Consider the following 21,772-nt stretch of genomic DNA (forward strand, 5'->3'; position numbering starts at 1 on the left):
GGTAAGCAAGACAATCAGTTTGAAGGGTCAGGCAAAGGTTGTGTATCCACAGGAGGGGACGAGAAGAGGGACCTTCTCAGCTCGTTTGTACTGTATATCATGGACACTCGTTTAGATATATACAGTATACACAGTATATAGTGAGTGTGTTTGTTAAAAAAAAAACAAAAAAAACAATGATTTCAACATCCAAGCACAAATGTAGACACATACTCTTCCACTAAATATGCATGTGCAGCAGGGCTTGGAAGGTCCGCCAGACTTATGTCCTCTGACTCTTTCTGTCCTGTGGATGGGGGGCAAACTCATACACGTTTACACACACACGCAAACCCAGAATGAGGTCGTATCGAACCCACACATAGACATTTGCTGTTACTTCTCATGGTAGAGAGAGCAGAAGGGCTTGTGTCAGTGATGTGTTTTCCTCAGAGAGCCTCTGGTTGCCATACAGAGGCCGTTCTTTTTCTGTCACTCCATGTAGCAGCTCCAAGCCCCCGAGCAGGCTTTTCTATCTGCAAGTCCAATCTTCTCTTTGTCCTTTGGCTCTGTCGTCAATGCAGTTCTATTCTGTTTCCAGCCCCCCCCCTTTCATCTCTGCATATTTCTTCCGTCCACACTTATGCACTCCATTTGCCCTCTGCATGGCCGTCAACCACCACGACCACCTCCCACCCGCACATGCCCCTGCCTGTCATAGCAGAGTCAACGCAGGCATAAATTGTTATCAGAATGGAAATGCACAGTGTGATAACAAACACTTTTACACACCACAACATCATGGCAAGTCATTGGCAGATCACTGTGAGCCTCAGGGGACAGCCGGCCAAACAGCCTGTAGGCACAGGAGATCATTGCTTCATCCTTCCTCGTTTTCCTTTTTTCCCAACGGACCTGGAATAAATAGTGCTAACATTTTGCACCGTTTATACTTCTTTATGGATGATTTTTTTTTCTTTTTCTTTAAATTGGAGAGTCACTTATGATGTAACAGTCAAGGAATCCCACTTTTTTGTTTTTAAATGTACTATTTAACCCAGGTTCTTACACCTCGAGCTCTGTCTCCTTCGTAATAATCAACCTCATCCATCCTTTCATCGGGTGCTCTCTTTCTTTCTTTCTTTCTTTCCTTTATCTTCTAAGTTTAACCCCACCCTGTTTTCTTAAAAGCCTCCTCCCTGGAGTTAAACTCCTAAAGTCCCACTGCTCTAAAACCCCACCATGCATGGTTTTGGCAAAACCTCCAAAACATCTTTATCTGCTCCTCGATATCTGTTACAGATAAACCCCTCCCCCTTCCCTCAGCATCTTGCCAATGAGAGAAATCAAAGCTTTACATTCAACCTTCCCACCAGTCCACAGAACAATGACCCTCCTAGCTCCACTGCTTTTAAACTCGTCTCTGTGCTGAAGTGAGACAGCAGAGCCTACAGGCAGGACTGCTTTTATTAAGACTCAGCCAACAAAGTATGGCGTATTGTTTTCCCCTCGTCCCCTCCAAAATGGTTTGTCTTTTTGTTTGTCTATTTTTAGGCACCTGTTCTCTTTACATGCTCTAGCTTATAAGCTCTTGACTTTTATTTTCCCACCATCTGTCTTCCTCACACTTCCCCTGTCAACCTTTATTATATCTACTGTCTGGCAGAATCAATGTTTTCATTCTATCGCCACATGTTACACGTGGATGACGGTCACCCGAACAATCACGCAGCACAGCACCAAAACGACACATCCATGATGCTTGTTTTCTTTAGTTTCTTCTGTCTTTTTTCCACAGAATGCTGCTCTCTCTCACCTAATAACCTTTAAGTCTGTGCCCATTTTTCACACATCGGATAATTAGTGATAGAGCTCGGTGCTCTATTGTTGCAGCTCAGCCTCATCATGTATAAATTTCCCAGCCAAGAGCAGCCACGTTAAAAACAGCTCACAAACTCATTTTAATGTTGTCAACAGGGGATGCTTTCTGTGTTCAGCTGCGCAGCTGCTTGTCCTGTGAGGCATATTGTGTGCGCATTGCATGCCGCATGAGGTTGGGATGGGCAGTAATTGACTGGGGTACTTTAGATTTCTTTGAAGAAAAAGCTGCTGACTTAAGCAAAGAAAAACAAACAAACAAACAAACAAGAAAAACAACAAACCAGGATAAGATGGGAAGCATGAATTGCTGCACGTCTGGGTTGTCGCCGTCTTCTGTCATCAAACACACACGAACGTCACTCTGTCATCTGTGAGTTGGTGTGTGTCTGTGTATCTTCTGTTTCTGTTATAAACCAACAAGACCAATAACGTTTCAAACCAATAAACAAAAACCACAGTGGCCCTCCTCCTTAGATCAGAGGTGTTTTTGGTTCATTGGTTTATCATCTGGTCTCTGTTGTCGTCACCGTGAACCTCCAAACCCCTAGAGGGAGTTGTGGATCATAGTAGCTGCTGCTCAGCCTGTTCTCCTGATTTCTCATCGAAAGGCTCCGTGCTGCACATTCAACCAACCTGTGAGATCTTTAGCGCTTCAAAAACATACCATCGTAACTTTAAAAAGATAAAGTAACATATAATATACAATTCTGGATATTCACTTTCATCCTACACCTTGACACTCACAGGTTCTTTCATGCTGAAAACAACTGAAAATTGTGTAAATTTGACGTCACAAGAGGTAATTGAGCTTAGAGTTTCCTAAATCTAAATGAAAGTGAGTCATCACAGGCAGACAGACACAAGCAGAGCACACTGCAGATACTAAGCACAGCTCCTTCAACCTCCTTTTCCCAAAACCCTCCTCCCTGCTCCTCACTCCCCTTCCTGCCATAAACCTCAATTCCCCTCCCCCTCTGTCACCTGGAGGTTTCACTATACATGCCGTCCGAATGACGTCCCAGTTTTCTCACTCCTCACCGTGATTGGCTCTCCCACAGAGACTGCTTCGTATGGATCTGCCTGTGGCAGATGACAACACGGTCCACTTCAACTCCACCCTCATGGCCTTGATCCGCACAGCCCTCGACATCAAGATCGCCAAGGGTACGGAAGGTTTGGAATCCCGCTTTCCCTCTAATCTACTTATTTGTGCAGCACAGCCCCTTCTACAGTATCTTACTTACAGTGGGCTCTTTTAGGACACCAGAACCAGAATGTGCATTTAGGGTGGTGCTGAGTTGTGTGTGAAGCTGAAGTTTGGTGTCCTGTGGAATCCCTCAGCATGAGCACAGCTTCCACTGAAGTTATTACTACACCTGTATTTATTATTACTGCGTATTAACGCGCTCTCTCTGTTGTTTTTCGTGTTTCTATGTTTTCTCCAATATCTTTCTGTGTCAATGTGAATGGGTGCGACTGATTGGTGTGTTTGAGCGACGTCCTTTCTGTTTTGTGTGTGTGTGTGTTTACGTTCACGTGTCTGAATCGTATGTGCTTGGGCACGGGCGTATGTGTGTGTGCACGTGTGTGTGTGTTTGTCGTCTATGCCTGTAGGTGGTATTGACAAGCATCAGATGGACGCGGAGCTGAGAAAAGAGATGATGGCAATCTGGCCCAACCTCTCCCAGAAGGCTCTGGATTTGCTGGTTACGCCGCACAAGTGTAAGTTGCAGAGTGTGGGTGCAGGCGCAGCGACGCGGCTTGGATGCAGCCACCCTGCGCCACCCTGTGCTCCAACAGTGTTTCTCTTCACACCACCTGAGGACCGCTTCTCTCAGTCAGACTCTCTCTCTTTCTCTCTCTCTCTCTCTCTCTCTTCCTCTCACTGCTGCACCCTCTGAATCAGCTGGCACATCACTTCACTCATGCACACCCACACGCCACCTATCCGTGACGACATATATGTACATTGTGAACAGATAACACAAACAGAGGCACAAGAAGTGTAAAGTAAAGGCACAGTGGGCACGTTAGACACAAAACAACTGTGCACACAACCATGCAATACACCATCTGTTCTCCCAGCGACAGTAAGCACACTCACCAGTTTCTGTCTGTGCCTGAGATCAGAGGGTGCCCCACTATAGATCCACTTTCTATAGATGTCTTTTCACTCCAGCTTTGTGCACCAAAGTCACCTGTGATAGAAAAATACTGTACACAGTGTATTAAATATGAATCACACTTGCACAGATATTTGCACAGCTAGGAAATGGATTTCAAATTGAGTAGCACGTTGTGTCAATCAGATATCACAGATCCTTTTGCTATCATTCTCTTGTTTAATGAGTATGTTGGTTAAATTTGTGTTTATTTGCTTAATTACAAATTCCTGGAGCAACTAGATGCATTATTTAGTTATTGTTTGGTAATCTATACTGAGCATTGCCTGTTTGGAGATGAGGTGCTTTGATGTAATAGTGTACCTGTGACATCATATGTTATTATAAAGCTAAACAAAAGAAAATTAAAAAAGAAAAAAAAGGAAAATGTGATTTTTATTTAACAGAAAAAAAAAAAAATCTGTCTGTGAAAAGACCATTTGCTCGATGTTCATGTGTGCATGAGATCTGTGTGTGAGTGTTTTTTCACATCACACCTCTCTGCCATCCCTTGCGCTCAGGGTCCATACCAACGGGTCTAATCTTGCAGGGTAACTTGTCATTCTCTCAGCAGCGACAGACCTGACAGTGGGCAAAATCTACGCTGCCATGATGATCATGGAGTACTACCGCCAGAGCAAGATCAAGCGCTCGCAGGCTCTTCGTGATGAGCAGGTATTGTTTTCTCAGCCAGAAAAAAAAAGACCTCCATTCAACCTGCATCTGCGCCTTGTAAGGCAGATTGACGCACTGGCATCAAGCCTGCAGGCCCCATTCATGCAAGTTTGGGCTGTGACAACTGTTGTGCTGGTGTCCATGAGGACGTCACAACAGCATGGCCCATATTCCAAACAGTCAAAGTACTCGTATCAAATATCATTATTGATATTTGCAGCTTTTGCTTACTTTGCCCAGGTATGATGTGAGTGACGATGATTAATGGCAAATTGAAATAAATGATCATGTAGAGGTGGCCAAAGCACTGATGTTTTTATTCAGTGTCCTACAGGGGGGAGGTGAGAATATTAATTCAGCAGTCTTTTGCAATCTGCCATCTCCTACCTGAATTGTTTCTTTGCTAACGACGCTGCTGCCACCTGCTGGGCAGACCTTGTCACTTATTGTTTTTGCAGTATTTGACATTATGCAGAAAAAATGTAGGTAATGTTTTATTTTAACGTTTATATGCTTTGTGACTACAGGAATTTAGTTGTAGGCTGGAATGTTGTCACAGCCCCAAAGGTGCCTATACCTCGGCGTCATGGGAACCTTTTATTTTACCTCATTTTGCTGAGCTGGACTCTTTCCTGCAGCGACTGCTTGTACAAACATTCCCTCCCCGTCCCCATCACCCATGCCTTTAGCCAAGGACTGTTACACTGCCGTCATTATAGCAAGCACTGCATCCCGTCCTCTAGTTCACCCCTTGGTAGAGGAGATTCAGTGACAGAGGTCGTCACCTGTTACATTTCTTATTTGGTGAACAGGTTTGTGTGAAACAACAGGTTTGTGGTTTTTAACCATGTACACGCGCATGTTCTTGGTGTCACTCATCAAACAGTTTAATTACCATTCGTTCTCTATTTCTTTTACCCAACACCAGCATCATCTCCGCCATGCATGTCTCCACCTGTGTGAAAAAAAGGGCTTTTGTACGTTGTAGGAACAAAAAACCTGCGGATGTAAATATCCGTTCAATTAAATTGTATTAAGGGCTTGTGCTGAAGGTTGTTTGGCTGCAATGAGATAGGAAATGTGTTTATGTAGCAGTACAGTTGCAACATGGTGCAGATGAATGGCTGAATGTTTAGCATTTCATATTTAACCAGAGGTGGAAAGAGTACTGAAATATTCTGCTCAAGTAAAAGTACCACTATTTCCATAACAAAATTAAAAGTACTAAAAATGTACTCCCCAGTTAAAGTAAAAAAGTAGCTTGTTTAAAATGTAATTGGTTATTTTAATAACAAGGTTTCTTGTGTCGTGCAAAAAGGGGGCACAAATCTCCCATGAATTGTTTTTAATTAAAGGCAAACCTTAAACAAATCAAAGTACTGACAAAATAAAATATGGAGACACATAATGTGTCAGTCAAAATGGGTCAAAGGTCAGAAATGCTTTGACTTTCTCACTCACTCAGGGACCTTAATCAATTCCCTTGTCGTCATCATTCACTGCCAAAGCGTGAATGTTTTTATTTCATTTTTTTACTCAGTAGCAGATGTGATTTAAAACATTAGATTAAAAGTAAAATTAGACATTTTATAAAATGACACAAACAAACTCACTCAATTACAGTCACGTGAGTAAGTGTAATTCATTTCTTTCCACGTCTGTGTTTAATTTGCCATGTGTGGCCCTCAACGGGACTTTTGTAGTGTTCATCATCCGTGATGTAATCAATCCCTCTTTTGAATGACGCCCCCGTCTCACTCCTCCCATCTTAAACATCTCCACCTCTAGCTAAAATGTATTGTTTTGGGCTTACTCCATCAATATTACAGTATATACATCCATCGTCACATGTAATTCTGAATGATTACTGATCATTGATTACTGATCATTCCTCCAACCTGAAGCCGTTGAGCGAGTGGCTTTGTCCTGGACGTGGTCTCCAGATCCCAGAATGCAGTGCACCACGCTATTCCCTCAATCAGCCCCGCTCCTTAATGCTCCTTTCCCATCACCTCTTTTGTCTTGCCAGTCCCTTTTTCAAAAGCTCTGCTCCTGCTCTGCCACTTTTCCCTCCATTTTCCATTTGCCTGATAGCTGGCGACGGCCATGTTGTATTATCTCACACAGAATCGAACGCCATTACTGTTTCAGCGCGTGGAGCCACCTTCCCCTGCTCAGGACGGGGGCCCGGGACTTAACAACGCCCTTCCACCACCAGAGACAACAGACACTGTTAACAGTCTGTAAGTTGGAGGTTGATTTAATGATTGATGTTTTGCAGGAAGTGCTTTTTTTTTATGTGTGTGTGTGTGTGTCTCATAGGCCAGTGGAGGGGGGGATCCCAGAGAGCCATTCTTGGGTGACTGCCCGTGCCCAGGAGATGTCTCAGAAAGTTGGCAGCTGGAGTCCAGAGGGACACCCTGAGGACGGCCTAGGAAGCATGACCAACTCTCAGGTAGAACGTTCATTCTAACATACACACTGAGGAACACGCAGACACACACGCACACACACGCATACATACATTTGATTGCATACATCTGTCTATACGTTATACATCAGGTTTGTGTCAACAACAACCCACACTGGGAACGTTTTACATTACAGTACAGTAACACTATGGTAATTGTATGGTAATATGTTTGTAATAGGGAAGTAAAAGTGTGGTAATTAGCTTTGCAACAACAATGGAAAGTATGTGAGACACGTAGGAGGCTGAGTTCTAACATTAGCCTGTTGTATTTGTCATTACCAGGTTTTAGCCGTGACATTACTTTGGAAATTAAACTCGGTATTACCATACTATTATCGCGGTGTTATTGTAATTTAATATAAAGCGTTACCCACACACTTCCATATACATTTGTTTTGACTCTCATGTCATCGCTACCAAATAAACTGAAACCAAAGAAGAGCTGAGATTGAAAATTACACAGATAAAGCCACTGGGCTATTACATCATGTCTGCGACAACCTTTATTATAACTGTGTTTAAGAACAGTTGTTGATCAGGACACCGACTTGGATCTCGTTCCTTGTTTCTTCTTAGTGTTTAACAATTTTGAAAATAAGTCATTAAATTGTACTTTTACTGTTGTAATTGAGCCTCTAACAAAGGCGCAGGTCTCGTACAGTCTCTCTTGTTGTGTTTATACTTCTTTATTTAATTTATTCTGTCTCATCTCAGGACTTAAGTCACGAGTGACATGGTGCTGACCTTCCTTTGACTGCTCCTTACCTCAAACCCGTTTCTTGTGTAATTTTCTCTCCTAATTGCAGTTTTCCTTCACTGCACATTTGCACCTTTCATTCAGAGTTTTATCGCAGTCCTCTGAATGCTTCATGTCGCTCTCTTCATGCTATACCTCTCTGCTCGTGGACCTCCATGCGTGGCTGACACGTTTGTGTTTCCCTTCTCCCTTAGATTAGACACAAGATCGTTATAGTGGAAGCCATGAGCATGTTTTCTGTCCTCTAAAGAGTCAATTTTTAATAACCTGCTGAAAAAAGTCAGCACTGCATCTCAAATAACGACCGAAACAACAATGAAGAAGGTGCTCACCTCTGTTTAAAATGGAGGTGCAAATAAACGTATGCCTACAACTGGTCCACATCATGTGATCAGTTTGTGTTTCCCCATATCCTTTGGGGCTGCATATGATCTTCCTCTCAAATCCATCACCTTCCAGCAGTGAGCATGCCAGCATTTGCCTGCTGCTTAAATATTTAACGGCAACCTCCGCAAATGTGAAATAGCATTTTGTTAACGTTTCCACACAGGCATCATATGACTGACCAACATGAAACGATAGTGGCGATGCCTTTGATCGTGGCTCCCACATGGTGTCAGAAATGAACTACTGACCAGCCACTGGACATGAACATAACAATGGCCAGATTCATCCTCTTCTGCTGTTTACCAACGTTGCATTGCAGCTGATGAGATGGCCGGTGACTTGCCTTGTAGCCTGCAACTGAACAGGTGTCAGCATCGTAGAGTCTGCATGCCTCATACGTGATGTCTTAGCCGAGGTATTTCGATCCATGTTGCACAGTGTGATTTGTAAAGATCTTTATAAAGACTGCAGAAATCTCACAGTCTGTAGGGCGGCTTTAATTTTGTCCATTCATCCCACAATTTAAAGCTGAGACAAACAAAGAAAGAAAGAAGAAAAAAAAAAAGCCAAAAAGTCACTCACCATCCCTTCTCTGCTTTCTTTGGATAACAACCTTTCCCAACCCCCCCCCACCACACCCCTATATCATAGCAGCCAGTCACACCATCTCCTGCTCTCCTGCTCTGTTTGCAGACGGTAGAGATGAGAGAGATGGGGCAGGATGGTTACTCGGATACTGAGCACTTTCCACCAATGGAAGGCCATGGCAGGGCCGCTTCCATGCCCCGCCTCCCAGGCGACAACCAAGTGAGCAGCATTCTCACTTTACCACTCTCGTTCTCTTTCCTTCATCGTGTGTGTGTCCTTCATCGTCCCTTGTTTGACATGATCAGATTCATGGAGGTCTGACTCATGGCTGAAAGCCTTGTTGCTGTGGTTATTTGAATGCACAGTGGAGAACTCCACACAGGCCACACTGAGATACATTTCACATCAGGTTATCTCAGCAGACATAGGGCAGAAATGTGACGTACACCCTGGACAGTTCACCAGTCCATCACGGGGACACATAGACACAAACAACCATTCACTCTCACACCTTTGGTCAATTTAGAGTGTCCAATTTGCCTAATCCCCGTATTGCATGTCTTTGCGCTGTTGGAGGAAACTGGAGAACCCGCAGCAAACCCAAAGGCAAGAGTGCTAACCACTACACCACCGGTGTGGCCCATCATGACACTATTTCAAACCAAAATGTGGAGATGGTTTGCTGAAACGCTGACATCCAAACTTAAATTCACAAGAACCACAGCAAAACAAAGTTTGTTTTCCTTTGTTTCCTTCCTCTCTCTGTTCTCCTCTCGTCTGTCTCTCATTCTCCCACCTGCATGGAGGACTCCATCTGTGGTTGTCCCCTTTTCTTTAACCACCCAACTCACTCATTCATTATATATGTTTTCATATCCCAATGGGTGTTCTGGTCGTCATATGCACACAAATGATCTATGTAAGAACCCAGACACACTTTGACACACATACATGCACTCTAAGCGCTTCCATTGTTCCCTTATTTTGTGGAAACCCTGGTTTATTTCTGGTTTGTTTTGTACTAAACTGTCTCTTCCTTCCTGCCTCAACCAAACTCTTAATGAATTCCTTTTTAATTGGGGAACCAGGACTGGAACCAGCATGCTACAAGTGTGATTGTGCACGTGCGTTTTACGTGTGTGTGTGTGTGTGTGAGATTGTGTGCGTGTCGTTGCTCTGCGCTCTCACCGTTCTCTGTGCCCCTGAAACACCCGTCACATTGTCGTCTGCCGTTTGAGTCGACTTTGAGTCATGCGCGTGTCTGAAAATGCCTATCCGTTTTTTTGTGCGTCTCTTGCTGATTGCCGTTGTCATTGCTGTTGTGACCGTGGTGCTGTTGATTGAGCATTTTCATGGTGACCTTGTCTGTAAAACAGTGTTTTGACGCCAACCACCTTGCAGTGTCTGTGGTAAGTGTTTCTCTTCCACCTTCACTGCTGCTTCAGTGTCTAATTAGACTCTCTTTCTCTGTCCCTCCTTCTCTTTCTGTTGTCCTCTTTTCACTGTCACACCTCATCTCTTTTTGGGTTAAACCTCCAACTAACACTCTTTGTTTGGTTTTTTATTCCTTTGTACCCCCTTTTCTTTGTCCTTGTGTACCAATCCGTCCTTGTTTCCCTTACTTATTTCCCTCTCCCTTCCCTCTGCCTCCCTTTCTGGTTCTATATGTATGCTTCATGTGTGACCACACCTTCCGTGTATTTGTGGCCCTGCGTGTGTGTGTGTCTTCTCTGTGCTCATACAGCAGCGAAGGAGAGGGAAACAACGTGGCAGTAACCTCAGTGTATGTACACTGTCTTCCCGGTCTCATCTCTCTTTCTCTGTTTTCTCTCCCTTTCACTCTCACATGCTCCGTAAACGCGTAGCTTTCCTCTTTTACACGTTGTCGTGTGGTTTCTCCGTCATTTCGAGGGCTGATTTGAACTTTTAAGGATAATATTTTTCAGCATGAACAAGTGCAATGTAAGCCCAGCCCCCAAAAAACCCATCTTAGTTCGCATTGTTAGCCATGTCTGTAATGCACTTATAACATAGTGGGTTTGTAACTGGCCTGCATTCTGCATGTGCCCTCTTATCATGAATAGTCACTGCTTCCCTCCCTCTCTGTCTCTCTCTCTGTCTCAGCTGCTGCTGTAGCTTTGTTGGTCTTTGTCTTCATGCCTGCGTGCTCATCTATAACGATGTTGTCAATGTTTCCCCGTCTATGTCCATGTCTCCATGTGCACCTGCCCACCTGCATGCAAGAAATGTGTTCAAGTGCAGTGTCTGTGAGCGAGAGAGAGAGAGAGAGAGAAACAGCGCGAGAGAGAGTTATGCAGACAGAGGATGGTTGTGTATCTGCGTGCATGAATGGATATGTTGTTGGGATTCTCAGTGCTACTCCTATTAGGCCAGATATATCCCACCTGCCAACCTGACACCTGTCACTGAATATGACTAATACAGGAAAACAAAAAAAAAACAGGGAAAAAATTGCCTGAAGGATCTAGCACTGAAGTAGCCTGATGCAGTTTTCAGTTTTCCCATGGCACCATAGGCTCTGTCCTGCTGTCCCGCCTCGACGCTGCAGGAGGACGTTCTCGTGCGGGCAGAGGACTCAGGACAACACCTATGAACCTGCATGGCTGGAGGAAAAGCACGCTGAGAGAGAACAGGAGGAGTGGTTCAGCCTGGAATGTGCCATGATTGGGGGCTTTATAGGTGGCGAAGATAGAGCAGTGTTGCAAGTCGTACTGACCCCTCTTTTTTTCTGTTACAACGCAACATACAGAAGCATGGACGGCATGGACATTTGCCATCATCTGTTTGATTTGACTTTTTTCTTTTGGTCTCAATTCTTTGAGTAAGGGGTCGGCAGTTCCTGTGGTTTTCAGATGGTTTCTTTAGCAGTGTACATGTGGGGACTAGCACAGATTTGCAGGTGCAGTGGAGTGAGTCCAGGTTAGCTGTAGCTACAATTGAATATAAGGCCCTTGAATAAGAACTTAACGTTCTGGTGAATGCCATCGATTCATGAGTTTACTTAATAATCCAATCACTTAATAACTATTACACAGTTCGCTGATAACTGCAAGTCAGTGTGGACGTGTGTTTTGGTTGAAGTGAATATGCAATTAGATGTGTTTCAGTTATGAAGGTTAGACACGGTTTCATTTAAATGCTGAGGGAATTATCCGTGTTATTTATCTAGTTAAATGCAGAGGATTTATGAAAATTGCTTGTTTTTTTAAGGGCCAAATATTTGTGATGTTAGGCCAAATTTGACCCATGGGCTGTTTTTTTGCCGACCCCTGTTTTATAAAGTTATATGGTTAGAGAATGGAGTGGGGTGGGGTTGTTGCATACAGTTAAAATGTCCATTCACACATATGCACCTATGACACACACACACATGTCTTATTACACAGCTCACTGAAGGCACATACCCGACAGTCAAAGTCAACATGTCTGTCTTCTGGTCTTTCTCTTTTGCTCTTAGACCATCTGTGACAACAGTCCCATGAAACGCTCGGCATCATCCCTGGGCCACAGCAGGTCTGGGCGTGGCCACAGAGACAAAGGAGGAGCGAACGACCACCACATGGATCGGCTCATACCGGAGGAGGGCAGAACGTCCAGGCATGGACACCGACGAAAAGACCGAAGCCATCGTGCGTCTGAGCGCTCCCTCTGTCGTTACACGGAGGCTGACACAGGTAGGAAAGACAACATTTGCCCTTAAACAACCATGTACAGTGTTACTTTACCACAGTTACACAAGTATTCTCTGCAGTGAGAAAGATTGAAAAAGCTAAAGTGAGCCTGTATAACTTTAAAAGGTACTTTTATAAAGTCCCTGTAAAGTGATAGAAATAGGAAACAGGAAAATGTGTTAGTAACCATCCTTACCACCTTTGAGTGATTAAAAAGGTTGCTAAGTGTTTAAAAGCTTAGCAGTGGCCCTCCACCCTCTCTCTCCCTCTTCCTCTTTATCAGCAGTCACACTGCTCCTCTTTCTGTTCGTCTCCACTCCTTCATTTCCTCATCTTTAGGAATTTTAGAAAAAGCCGTCAGAGCTTTTCTGTTTTTACATCCACGTTAGACACATTAGCGGGACTCGTGCAGTAAAAGAGTTTTTATATCGACACCGTGTTTGGGGAGGAGTTATGCTCACTGTGGCTCCTCTGTGTCATGAAGCCATATTTTTAGACACGCCTAAAACATTTTTGAAAAGACTCCTGGAGGGAAACGTGTACAGTTAATTTTAACAGTACATGTGTATTTTTTTCACGTCAGCCACTATTTTCTAACATTTGAGGATACGAAATGCTGAATTTGCTTCACACGAAGGTCCTTTTAGGAGCATAGCAATTGGCAGAATATATTACCCATACAGAATGTATGTTTCTCTAAGTGTATAATATATATATACATATATATACATATATATATAGAATAAAATATAATAAAATAAAACAAAAACATTTGTTCATGTTGTTGTGTTTTAGTTCATGTCGTTGTGTTTTAGTTCATGTCGTTGTGTTTTAGTTCATGTTGTTGTGTTTTAGTTCACCACCATGTTTCTACAGCAGCCTGAATGAACAAACCAGGCCAAGGATTCAATTCAATTCAATTTTATTTGTATAGTGCCAAATCACAACATACATGATCTCAAGGCACTGTGCATAGTAATGCATACACCTTTACAATAAGAGAGAGAAGACAGTTCACACAGACAGAGAGAAATGAAAAACTTAACAGGAATAAATCTGCCTTGACCGGTTGGGGTGAAAGGAAAAATGGGGGACAGAGGAGAGGTGGGGGAGAGATGTGTGTCACATTTATAAGAAAAATGTTGCACCTCACCTTTCAATGTCATATTGTTATATACTATAATGGCACTCTTTCGTGTTTCCACCACACTTCACCGCAATGTCGTCTCCAACAAACTTCCCCCATCAGGCCTGGGCACAGACCTGAGCACAACCACTCAGTCGGGTGACCTCACGTCCAAAGAAAGGGATCGTGACCGAGATCGCGGTCGGTCCAAAGACCGCAAGCATCACCATCACCATCACCACCACCATGGCTCTGTGGACAAGGAGCGCTACGTAGCAGAGCGAGGGGGCGAGTACGGGCACAAGCCCTCCCGCGACAGAGAGCAGGATCGAGAGAGGGAGAGAGAAAGGGACCGACGCTGGTCGCGATCGCCCAGCGAGGGTCGCGAGTGCATGACGCACAGACAGGTGGGATTCTGGGTACTCGTGTGCATGCGGTGTCTACCGTCTACTAACACAAAATGCAGTGGTGAAACACATTTTCAGCAGCCTGTAGTTTGATGGTAGTTAACAATGCCAACAAAGCTCTGACAATGACTGTGAAGGCATTATTGATCAGGAAGAATGTTGTGGCTATAGCAAAAGTGGCAATCACACAGTGACGTTGTTATTAAAAGGCTGCTCTTAACTATTTGTTGCTGCCCTCAGATTAGAGGTCAAGAGATGTGTTCAAGAAAAATGATAAAGATAGCACAGTGTGAACCTTATATGTTCACATACTGTATATATACTGTATGTTTGACCACATGCACATAACATACACATTATTGTGGGGTTATTGGTGTGAATATGTAAGTTCCAATGGTCCAACAAATATACATAAAAATGTATATTTGCATACGTGACTGCTGTCCCTATATCTGCCCCGCCTAAATGTTTTTGAATTGCTCCCCCATTACCTTTACTTTTACAACTGTTCATTAAAATAGGACTAAAGTACTAACATATGATTTATTTGTTTGTTTTATTATTTTAATTTGTAGAATAAATCAAGGCATCAAAGCATAGCATGCATCTTACAATAGTCAGTGAGGAAAACGTTGGTAAGTTTGACGTGTCTGTGCAGCACCTCTGTTTCAGGCTCAGTTGAAGCTCCGGCCAAGAGATTAATAGGTTTTGTTTTCTGGTTACAAAGGACTCTGAACTCAACAGATGTAACAACCACTTGTGGCTGCGGGGGGGACTGTTGCTTACTGAACATTACATAGTGCTGCTTTAAATGCAAACGCATGTTCTGTTTGTTTAGTGACCATATTTACCCTAGTCCACATTTGTTGCTCCAGAAATCAACCCTTTACCCTTTTTTTCTCCTGTCATTTTTTGTTTTCTTTCCTCTGCGTGACATGTTGCTTCTCTATGTATGGTGCTGTTTGAAATCTCATCTCTTTTATCCACATCTGCTCTGTTACATTTTGATGCCTCTCATTTCCACCTCTCTCTCTCTCTCTCCTCCACTTCTGTCATGACTGGTGCTTTTATTCTTCTTATCATTGCTGTGCTTATTGTTGTCCTTTTCTTGCTTTCCTGTCTGGAATCTCCTGCTTTCTCTCTGTCTCTCTATTTCTTTTCTCTTCCGTTTGTTCACATGCTCTCTCTTTCCCATCCTCTCTTCTACTCAACACGTTCCATCATTGAATTCGTGGTTCGTTCTTTTTATTTGCTTTATTTCACTTTTTGTGTAGGGCAGTAGTTCGGTCAGCGGAAGTCCTGTCCCCTCAACCTCGGGGACCAGTACGCCACGTCGAGGGCGTCGACAGCTGCCTCAGACACCTGCAACACCCAGGCCCCATGTAACTTACTCCCCTGTGGTCCGTAAGGCCATACCCACACCGCCCGGGGGGCCACAGAGCAGACCCCAAGCCCCTCGCCGCTTTTCTCCTGAGCCTCCCCAAGGCCAGGGACCTCCCCATTCCGCTCCACCTCTGGCCCACCATGGCAATGTCCGCCAGGGTCATCATCCCCCACCTCGTTGGGGAGACACAGGTGGTGGTGGGGGCTCCATAGAAGGGGATGGCTGCTTCCACAACCAGGACTATCAGGAGTACGAGCCCCACCATGAACCACCTGCCTATGAGCAGAGCGCCATACAGGGTGGCAACCCTCATCCACACACACTGATAAACCACCCACTGCCACCACCTCAACAGCCACATAACCCCCAGCCCCTCCCTCCACCCCAGACACACCCTGTAAACAACCACCCCCCTCATCCCGCACCACACCCACAGCCCAGTCGCACCTCTCCCAGGACTGCCCACCATGCACCTCCTCCCACCACTGCCCTCACTGGGCCCATACAGGGCCAGGTGCAACCAGCTGCCCAGAGACGCCTCCCCAACGGCTATCGTTCCTCATCACCTTCAACACATCTACATGGACCCCCACATACTGGGCCTCACAAGGTCCCCCCTCCAGCTGGGCATCCCAGGGGCCCCCGCAAGGGCCTGCATGAACCCTACAGCGAGACGGAGGACGATGACTGGTGCTAGCCTCTAGGGAAGGGGGAGGGGCATAAGGAGTTAAAAAAAACAAAAAACGAACTAAAAGATGGTTCGAAAGATGGAAAAGGAAAGCTCTCAGCCAGAGCACAGACTGACTTTTACATTATTCTGTATTCAATTTTTCCTCCACTGCTTGGCTTGTCCCGGGGATGGTGGGCTAGATACGGAGATAGGTGTCAGGATGAAGGGATGGAACAAGAATGCTGAGGCAGGATCTGGAGAAACATGGTGTGAGAGGAGGTCACAAAGCACCTCCATGTTCTGCTTGTGTTGTTGTTGCATTCATCTCTTGATGCCAAATAAGACCAACCTCAAAGTAGTCTTTAAGGATTGCAAGCAGAAGGGGTGATGAACACTTGTCTCTGTGTGTCTTAAATTATGCCTCTGGCAATGAGCTACAGCCACTTACAAGATGTCAAGAGTTGCGACTCGACAAAAGACACTTTACAGTCAGAGACGAGATTTTTTTTCCTCAAAGCTAACTTCAGTTCGGTTAGCTGCAAAAAAAAAAAAGAAAAGAGAATCAAATCCAACCCTCTCAGCCACCAGTTGAATATTGATGAGTTTTATCATCTGTGTTTTTAAGTAAGAACAAAACTGACAAGGAGCCTTCCACCTGTATGAGGTGAGAAGGCCAAGTGGGTGGGAGAGTTGGGGATTGTTGCACGGGGTTGACAAGTCCTTCAGTCAAAATCTAGTGCACAGGACGGGGTGTTTTAGGGATGTTTACCCCTGTCCTTGGAGAACACTCTCCTCCCAGAATCCATTTAACCAACCTCAACCAATGACCTATAAGAGAAGAAAAACAAAAATGTTGTGGTGGTCAGAAACAAAAAAACAAAACCAACAACTGTTTTCTGCAGTATTTCTTCTATTCCTGCAGCTGCTTCTTCTTCTTCCTCCTCCTCCTCCTCCCCTTCCTCCTCTTCTACTTCTTCAAAACATTGAAGCTTGAATCTTCTGTTGCACCCCACACACGCTTCGTTTCTTAGACTTGCAGAGTTGTACACCCTGTGGAATACTGCATGAATGGTACAAAAAATATATATATTAATAGCAACAATGAAAATCTACTGTATGTGGGGCGGGCGGGTGGGGGGGGGGCGGGGTTCCTCAGTCCTTTCTGTTGTGCTCTGTTGGGTTTCTCTTTGTTTTTAAATTTGAAAAAAAAAGCCTTTCTGTTTCTCTCTCTTTCTCTCTCACATCTGTACGACATTCCTCTCTATACTTTCATATCAAGTGACAGAAGCATATGGGGTGATTGGATGGAAACTATATGCATCTATAGGCAGAACAAATGATACTTTTTGCTCGCTTGTCTGTATGTTCTGTGCCAAATGCTTGCCACTGATACAGCAGTAATTGCACATATTTTTGTGGAAGTAACTTTTTGTAAAACTAAGGTGGTAAATCGACAACGATATACTGGAAAGCAGGGTAAAGCTGGGGAAAAAAAAAAAAGTGGTATCCAAGTTGGTGAGCCAGTGTGACAAATTAGTAACATCTCTCACGTCTTCCAGGGTTTTTGGGGATAAAATAGAAAACATTAGAGAGAAAGAGACTAATAGAAAGGTGGAGAAAGGAGAGAAACTCTTCAGCATTGTTTTCTTTGTCACTGACCTTCGAAAATGGATAAACCGATTATAAAATAACCTGTAATGATCGTGACGATTGTGATAATGAGGCGTATTTTCCATACCTATTCGTTGTTTTGTATAATTTCGTGCTCAGCAAATCGTTTTTCCAAACCACCCACGCGTTGTGTTAGTTTGTTGGAGGGCGAAACACGAGGCACGGACGATCCAGAACAAACAGAATGTATGTCGAATTTTGAAAGTTGATGAATTCAATTTGAGGACAAGGATTCGGATAATCACACCACTTCACCGTTGGTTTCTCCTCTCTTACTGAAGAGTATATTATAGATGAGTGTTTTATACCCTACAGCTGCTATAGTGAAGTTCCACCACTGCCGCATGCGACCGTTAGGTGGCAGTATGGGACAAACAAAGCCCCTCTGCTTTTCTTTTTTTATCTCTCTCTTTATTTTGAGTCAGAGCTGTTACACAAGACCAGTGCACCTCATCTGTGTACACCATGCATAAAGACAGGTGACTGAGATGCACAGTGCAGTGACGGGTTGGAAAACAAGATTTACGGGCCTTGTTATGATCCTGGGGGGTCGGGCGGGTGGGTGCGGGAGATATGTTGTGCGTGTATCACTCGTGTATATCTTTATTTCCAACTGTGTGTTTCTCAGTGTGCCTCAAACTAACACTTACTATTACTAACACACACCACTGTCAGCCCCAACGTTGTTATTATTATTCTCATCATTTTAACGATTTGACCAATGTTTTACCTGGAGGCCTAACACATGTGGACTAAAACGCACCAAAAAAAAGAAAAACAGAAAAAAGAAAAAAACTGCCTATTAGTGTCTTTCCAACCTCAGTGGAATGTCACAGACCAGTGTTTTTCACATCACTACACTTAAAATCAGAAAGCACACTAGGTATGTAGCTCCTGGTTGTGGTGTGTGTGTGTGTGCGTGTGTATGTGTGTGTATGTTCTTGTATGGGTATCTTTGTGAGGACCAAACTTATATAAAATTAAGGAAGTGAGGACATTTTTGGGAAAGTGAGGATATTTTGGCTGGTCCTCACATTCTGTCACCCCGTAAAAGGGCTTTTTCAGGGTTAAGACCTGGTTCTAGGGTTAGGGTTAGAATTGGGTTTAGTTTAGGTGTTAGGGTTATAGTTGTGATAGTTAAGGGAAGGGGCTAGGGAGTGTCTATGTCTGAGTGTCCTCACTATGAATGCTGCGCAAACATGTGTGTGCGTGCGTGCGTGTCTTGTGCATTTCTTTCTGTTCCATGTCTTCAGAGAATTTTTTGAAATTTATAAAGTTTGAATCAAATCATTGTTACAATTTTGGACTCTGTGTTTGTGTGTGTGTGTGTGTGCGTGCGCATGTGTGTGCGAATGCTTATGTGCGTGTTTCACTAACCCCCCCAAACATCCATCCATCCACATCCATCTGTGTCTATGCTGCAGTGAAATCCACTAACACGCTGATTAACCACACAGAGTCTTCAAAAGCAATGTAAAGCCGCAACTGAAAAAAAAGAAGTTTTTTTTAAGTACAAAACATTGAAAAAAAAATAAAAAATATCTAGTTTCAGAAATGCATGTGCTATGTGCATGCCACACCGTGGGTTAACAGTCATCTTCAAGACATAAAAGAAAAAGCAGATTAATGAATTCAGAGGAATAAAAAGATATAAATAGATAGATGTTTTTAAAAAGCAACGTTTCCTTTTTTTCCTTCTATTTTTGAGAACAAAAAGGGTTTAAAAGTAAAAAAAAAAAAAATCTAAAGAATAAAAACACAAAAGAGACTTTGGTGAGAGTCTAATTTTTGTCTTCTGTTACATGGGTTTGAGGCACAACACAACCATGTTCAGGACACCAGAAAAAAAAAGAGAACTGTTTTTAATGAAAAAAAAAAAAGATATATATACAAAGAAAAGAAAGTGCAGTTCAGAAAATGGTGTATCCTCCCTTCTCCTTTTGTTTGTTGGGGTCAGAGGATGCAGGAGCGAGCCACATCTGATGATGTACTCATTATAACTGCCTATGGAACCTTTGACTCTCTCTCTCTCTCTCTCTCTCTCTCTCTAACTCTTTAACTCTCACACACTCTTTTCTGTCGCACTCTGAACCTGTTTCACTGCTATTTCTACCAGTGCATTTTGTAATTCCAAACAGAACTCTTCCTAAAGAATAAAATCAGAGAGAATGCACACTGCTTTGCCTCATTTCTTATCTACAATATTGAGCCAGTTGTTGCTGTGGGTGTGTGGCCCTGTGAGGGCTACGGCGTGGTGGCACAGTGGGTAGTCGTGGTTAGGACTGTTGCCTCTCACCATCAATTCGGTCATGTTGGCGTCGCGCTCAGTCACAGCGGCTCCAATCCTCCATCCGACCTCGAAAGTTTGTGGCGCAATTTTGGTTGTATAATGACAATAAAGATGATCTCCTTTCCTTTCCATACTTGTTACAGTTGTAAAATATATGAATAAATAAATCCCGCTTCAGTCAAGGGTTTTAGCTCAGTATGAGTGTTAACGTAGCAGATATGATGCATATTGGAATGACATATAGTGAGGATGTAGCAAGTGCACCTCGCAGGTTACAGATTTGTCTTTCAGGCCCTGTAATACCAAAACAATGTTTAGTAAGATTGTCCAGTCCATTTGCCATCTGTCTGGTAATTGTAATCTATTTGATAGTATTAAAACATGTCTTGGTATATCTTTAAGTAAAACATAGACTAGCCCAGTTGCATGAACTGATCTCATATGTATCACAATAACTTTTTAGTTTGGACCCACGGGTAAAAACTTAAGAGTTATGAAATAACATACCTGAAGTTGTGATTCATTTATCAGACTGAGATCTGTTTTGAAGAGTTTTCCTATTCTAAATAACACTTGGTGTTGCAGAAATGGCAGTAAAAATAGCCAGGAATGTTGTGCTCTAATTTGCGCTTGTCCTGATATACAGTACACCGTGAATTGGGCCGCAGTTGTCTTTAAATAGTGGCTTTTCTGCAGAGGACATGCGTGTGTCAGCATATTGCAAGTGTATGATGTGTGTATTTTCACAGGCATGTCCAGACAGTTCCAGGCACTCCTTCTCAGTTCTGTGTACACAGACTAGGGTGATCTGGTTTCAGCCGGTGGGCCTCACATGGGCACTTCCTCCCCCTACATTCCTTGCTCTTGTTTCCTAGGTCAGCCCCCTTCCCCCAACACAAACACACAGAGACTGTCACACACCGCCACTCCACCACTTGACTGTATTGCTATATCTGTTCTGGGCTACACAGGAGGGGGCAAAATAATTAAAATCAAAATACAAAGGAATTTTTCAAATGAATTTAGGAATTATTAGGATTTATAAGGAATAAATACATTTTTATATAGAGTGTTTTAGACAATAAACCTTTATAATAACTGGTCGTGCAGTGCAGAATAGCTGAAAAATGATATTACAGCTGTTTAAAACTTAAAAAAAGTGGTTTAGTATTAATTAAATGTATATGTTTACTCCCCTGCAGAAGTCAATTCTTTTCTTACAACTCCTGCACCACAGCTGCAGGTCTGACCCACACGGCCTGCTGCCACCAAACAATTCAGACCACATCGTGAGAAAAGCCAGATCTCAATTGTCCTGAGAGTAAAAAGTGAAGTGTCCCTGCTTTTGTTGTGCAAATCAGTGGGGGAAGGAAGCACTTCTTCACACCCAGACTAGCACTAGCACTTTCACACTCCCCCCCACATCCCACTGTCCCTGTGATTTATCTCCCACCAATTCCACACAATCATATCATGTTTTCTCTGTAAGTGACAGCTCACATGCAGCCCTCATTATCCTTCTAAAACCCATATCAAAGTGTTTTAACATTTAATAGATATCCTGACATGTATGACTGATATCAACACTTCAGTTACCCACTCATATCTTCCCACCCACAAGTGTCTTTTC

At 43.5% G+C, this 21,772-nt stretch overlaps 1 protein-coding gene across 31 annotated transcripts in view; it reads left to right on the forward strand.

Moving 5' to 3' along the window:
* Positions 1 to 17,315, forward strand: part of cacna1aa (calcium channel, voltage-dependent, P/Q type, alpha 1A subunit, a) — a 70,383-nt gene extending 53,068 nt beyond the window's left edge. For 8 of the 31 annotated variants that reach the window (XM_044050501.1, XM_044050502.1, XM_044050503.1 and 5 more), the window contains 10 exons: positions 2,919 to 3,033; positions 3,475 to 3,582; positions 4,594 to 4,697; positions 6,825 to 6,940; positions 7,020 to 7,152; positions 9,008 to 9,121; positions 10,647 to 10,685; positions 12,381 to 12,597; positions 13,844 to 14,127; positions 15,402 to 17,315. In XM_044050501.1, the coding sequence (XP_043906436.1) occupies positions 2,919 to 3,033; positions 3,475 to 3,582; positions 4,594 to 4,697; positions 6,825 to 6,940; positions 7,020 to 7,152; positions 9,008 to 9,121; positions 10,647 to 10,685; positions 12,381 to 12,597; positions 13,844 to 14,127; positions 15,402 to 16,208 (2,037 nt within the window). In that variant the 3' untranslated portion in view covers positions 16,209 to 17,315. The remainder of the gene's footprint in view (positions 1 to 2,918; positions 3,034 to 3,474; positions 3,583 to 4,593; positions 4,698 to 6,824; positions 6,941 to 7,019; positions 7,153 to 9,007; positions 9,122 to 10,646; positions 10,686 to 12,380; positions 12,598 to 13,843; positions 14,128 to 15,401) is intronic. The other 23 variants (XM_044050518.1, XM_044050519.1, XM_044050532.1 and 20 more) reach the window with 11 other exon arrangements.
* The last annotated feature ends 4,457 nt before the right edge of the window (positions 17,316 to 21,772 follow it).

The sequence above is a fragment of the Solea senegalensis genome, linkage group LG19 (assembly GCF_019176455.1).
Source record: "Solea senegalensis isolate Sse05_10M linkage group LG19, IFAPA_SoseM_1, whole genome shotgun sequence".
Taxonomy (NCBI): domain Eukaryota; kingdom Metazoa; phylum Chordata; class Actinopteri; order Pleuronectiformes; family Soleidae; genus Solea; species Solea senegalensis.